At 32.0% G+C, this 4228-nt stretch overlaps 1 protein-coding gene across 1 annotated transcript; it reads left to right on the top strand.

Annotated features, from left to right (window-relative positions):
• The first annotated feature begins 1786 nt into the window (after positions 1-1786).
• On the top strand, positions 1787-3222 carry LOC131054812 (WUSCHEL-related homeobox 8-like). The gene is made up of 4 exons (XM_057989423.1): positions 1787-1921; positions 2008-2307; positions 2669-2730; positions 2821-3222. Exons 1-4 carry the CDS (start codon positions 1900-1902, stop codon positions 2920-2922), a joined length of 486 nt encoding a protein of 161 aa, XP_057845406.1. The 5' UTR covers positions 1787-1899; the 3' UTR covers positions 2923-3222.
• Positions 3223-4228: the final 1006 nt, after the last annotated feature.

The raw sequence follows: 4228 nt of genomic DNA, 5'->3' as shown, positions 1-4228 counted from the left end.
GATGTTCTCATAGGTCCTTGTTTGTGAGGTCTTTCAATGTCTATTCAAGATGATTAAGAAGGCAAAATAAAACATAAGGGGTTTGCAGATTTTGCCGAAGGAAAAGTCTTTTCACTAAATGATTCCACAAGTCAATTAGTTTACAAAGGATATTTAATTAAAATAATGGAAAAATGCTATTTTCTCACTTATCGGCCGAAATTAAGGCTAAACAAAACCCTTAGCCGAAGACAAAGAATCACATTTGTTTGTGGAAGCTTCTCGAAGAAGGTTGCTCTATCGACAAGGTTCTGAAATCCTAGACCCAACATGCTCACACAACCGGCATTGACGAATAAAATAGGTCTCAAAGAGACTCTACCGAAAGCTCGCACTGCTACAGATACATGGACTGCAGGTAAGCTCCCTGAGTGTTTATTCTGCAATTTATGATTTTTATTGGGTTTCCAAACTCAGAAATCAAAGTTTCTCTTCAAAGGAAAATTATCTTTGAATGTTCTGTGTATATTTCTTCATTTTATTTGCTTACTTCGCTTCTCAAGAAAGGAAATGTTCATCTTTATTTATAAAGGTCATGACCTTATCATGGTTACAACCCTTGTTTGCCACGTTTTTTTGGCTCAAACACTTTGAATTGCTTCACTTCTTGCAGGGATTGAAACACCTCTTTTTGCAGGGATCAAAATAGATACGAGGTTTTTTATACTAAATGTGCTTTTCTCGCATTCTGGATGATCCACCTCTATTGGATTATGAAATTGTTATTCTTATTAGTATTTAAAAATTTTAAATTTAATTTAATTTAATTTTTAATTTATATTTAATTTTTAAACATTTTGACTGATTATTTATCAAATTAATAAGATTATTATTTTTTTAATTTTTTTTATTGATATTTAGATTTTTATATATCTTAACGTGATCATTTTTACATGTTCATATTTATATTGCACTTAGTACATTCTCAAAGGTATTGTTACTAGTCTTTCAAACATATTGTGTAGTTTGAATGCAATAAAAAAAAATTCTTAAAGTTCAATCTCTTGGTGGCAAGCCTTAAAAGCCCATAACACTACATCTCTATATATCACAAGTTGAACATAAGTTGTAGATGGTAGAGTTGTAAAAACCCATTCTAAATGCTAAGCCAACTATTTATCAAATGAAATTTAAACTTAAACTTAAAAAACCAATATCAATATTCACAAATATCTTAACTACTTGACCCACATATTCTATGAATAAAATAAAGTGTGTACCATTTCATTCATGTGAATATGAGACGACAATTTGCACCTATTCCTTTCTATCTATATCTATCCACCATTATCTCTCTATCTTTATCTCTCTCCCTATCCCTTTCTATCTCTCTATGTCTCCCTCCATATATATCTCTCCCTTTCTCCCCCTCTCCTTCCATACTATTGGCAGGGACATGACGCATTGCGTCTCTTGTTAATATAACTAATCATCAAAATGACTATGTATTAGGAAAATATACATGACATTTTCATATGAATATGAATCACAAATCCATGGTCACAAATTTGTCTACAAACCTAAGACTTGTCCTTCAATAAGACAAATATTTGTACGAAATTCTAAAATTTACATTGACAAAGAAATATTGCCAAACTTTTAAAATTAAGCCAAATTATTATTAAAAACAATTTTATTTTTCTTATATTATTTCTCTTACCTACAGATATAATGTTTTTGGTCGGTTAACCATCCACCTATTTATATTCTCTAGCCATGTTCATTTTCTTCAACGTCTTCTCATCTATAGTAAAAATTTAGGGTTCACTTGTTTGAACGGCATAGAAGGTGCAGGTTTGGGAGCTACGCCTCCATAGTAAAAATTTTGTGTTGTAGGGTTTTCATAGTGTAAAGCTGTCAATGGATCGAGGGAAGTCCGGAGGTAAGTTAAAAACCCTTTAAATTTTGAGATTTTTTTTTGCCCTTTTCTGGCATTACAATGATGGTTTTTCTTTTTTTTCGCTGTAGTGCGGCCGAGGCTAATTCTTCCATTGAGTGTAGAGGAGAGTGCAAGGCGAAGGGAGATGCAGCTTCAATATTCAAGAGTGGTGAGAAGGAGAAGATGGAGGCCAACATTGCACCAAAAACAGATATTAGCCTCTATGTGGGCTTCTGGAAACAGAAACCCCTCTAAAGCCCAGATAGCGGCGATTACTGCTGTGTTACAGGAAAACGGAGGAGTCCAAGTCCAACCCAAAAATGTTCTAGATTGGTTTCGAAACACAAAATCTCGAGAAAAATGCAAGAATGAACAATCACAAGCCACAAGTATGTGATTTTTCTACTGATATAGTAATGAAATTTTTGCAATATAAATCTAGGTGAAAGTATTTTTTTTAATCTGGAATTAGGGTTTGTATGTAAACATAAAATCTGATATATGAATAATCTGTGTGTTTTTTCGTCTATCTGATGATGAATCAGAGTGTTGTAATCTGACAAATAAAATAGAATACATAAAATACATAGAGAGTTGACTGCATGAATTCAGTAAGACTGTTTACTGTTTAGCAATCAAGCTAGGTCCAGGCTAGGGTTATCAGTCTGAAAAGAAGAATGTGGCTCAATATTTTATTGTTTAGATTTCTTTTTCTAAATTATCCAGTTGATATAGAAATATATTTTTTAGATTTGGATTTCCCTACACAATCAAAGCAGTTGGAAGACAAGGAAGACAAGGTTTATGTTGAGGTAAGTAATCAAATTTCTTGAAATTTTTTTCATATTTTGACATAAAAATCAATACATATTCATGTCATAACTTTGTCCATTCATGTCCAGGATAAAGAAGAAGAAGTGCAGAGAACCTTACAACTATTTCCTCTGCATCCTGACAGAGGTGGTTTACTATGGTCCATGAAGAAACGCCCTTGTCCTTTGTAAATGCGTGAGAGCTTTAGTTTTCTTCCACAGATAGTTTAGGATTTATATGGGATGGTAAAATGTGTTCCTATCTCAGTTTAAGGAGAAAAGAATAGCATGAAACTTCTGTTTGATTGTTATTTTAGTGGGAATTTGTAGGCATCAATGACCAATTTTGATATGATGGTCTAAAAAATACCATTGATCGCGCAAGTAATGAATTAGGTTTATTAGGTTTTGTTCTATTAGAGTTTCGGACTTGGTCTAAAAAATACCATTGATTGCTTTGTATGTGATAAGCATATTGTTTTAGCGTGTGTGCCAAGTAATACAACGAAACTTCTGTTTAGCTTTCAATTCTTCATTTTTGCTATTTGATGTAATCGGTATTCGAAAGGAGAAAGTGCAAGATGTAAGTTTCTTGTTATTTCTGTGGGAATTTGTAGATATCGAGATCACTATCTTTCAAGGGCTGTAGGAAATTACATTTTTATGGATTGTGGGAAATTGCATTTTTATGGTGGAATGTGACTGTAATTAATAGGGAAAGAGAAAAAGTCTGTCCAACAGAGAGTGAGTGGTAAGCTTTATTGAGAATTACAATCATTATTTGTGTCGTTGAAACTTTCAAAAAAAATATGTATCAGTATAAATTTTCTTGTCTGTTGAAATAATTAAAATATATTAATTTATATTAATTAATTAATTCTAGAGGCTTTTTAAGCAAAAGGATAAGTTAATTTATTTTATTTTTGTGTAAATCTGATTCTTGAATTGTTTTAATCAATTTTCAGATTAGTACATAAAAGTTGTTTAGACATTCAAGAAGTTTTGTCATCCATTGGGATAGAAGTGGGATCAATTGAACCTTCTATCTCAAGTATTGTACTACATAAGAAGTGGTGTGGCCTTTTTTCAGACCCTAAGAAAATATTCTCTATTGAATTCAATTTGAAGATTTTCTAACTTCTCTCTTGGCTTAAGAAACCTTATAAATTCAACTTTGTAGTTACCCTTAGGTTTCTTAGGGAAGTTTGTGGCTTCCACAATAAAAGTAGTTGTAGTCACAATTGACTTCATGGACACACTTTATTCTATTTGAAGTTGTCACACCTTTTTGACTTGGTTTGAATGAGATATCCACTTATGGTAATTCCTTTCACTAGGAAATAAGTAACAGAGGCTGATAAAGGATTACTAATACCAACATTCAGAAAATGACAACAAAAGGTAGTTTTGGAGGAATCATATATTTTTCTAGAATTAAAACACCTACTCCCAATCAACTAATTATTGAAGTACAAAATGGACAAGACAAATAAAAATT

The sequence above is a fragment of the Cryptomeria japonica genome, chromosome 3 (assembly GCF_030272615.1).
Source record: "Cryptomeria japonica chromosome 3, Sugi_1.0, whole genome shotgun sequence".
NCBI lineage: Eukaryota > Viridiplantae > Streptophyta > Pinopsida > Cupressales > Cupressaceae > Cryptomeria > Cryptomeria japonica.
The sequence above is the reverse complement of the archived record's forward strand: the minus strand, read 5'-3'. Positions and strand labels throughout refer to the sequence as shown.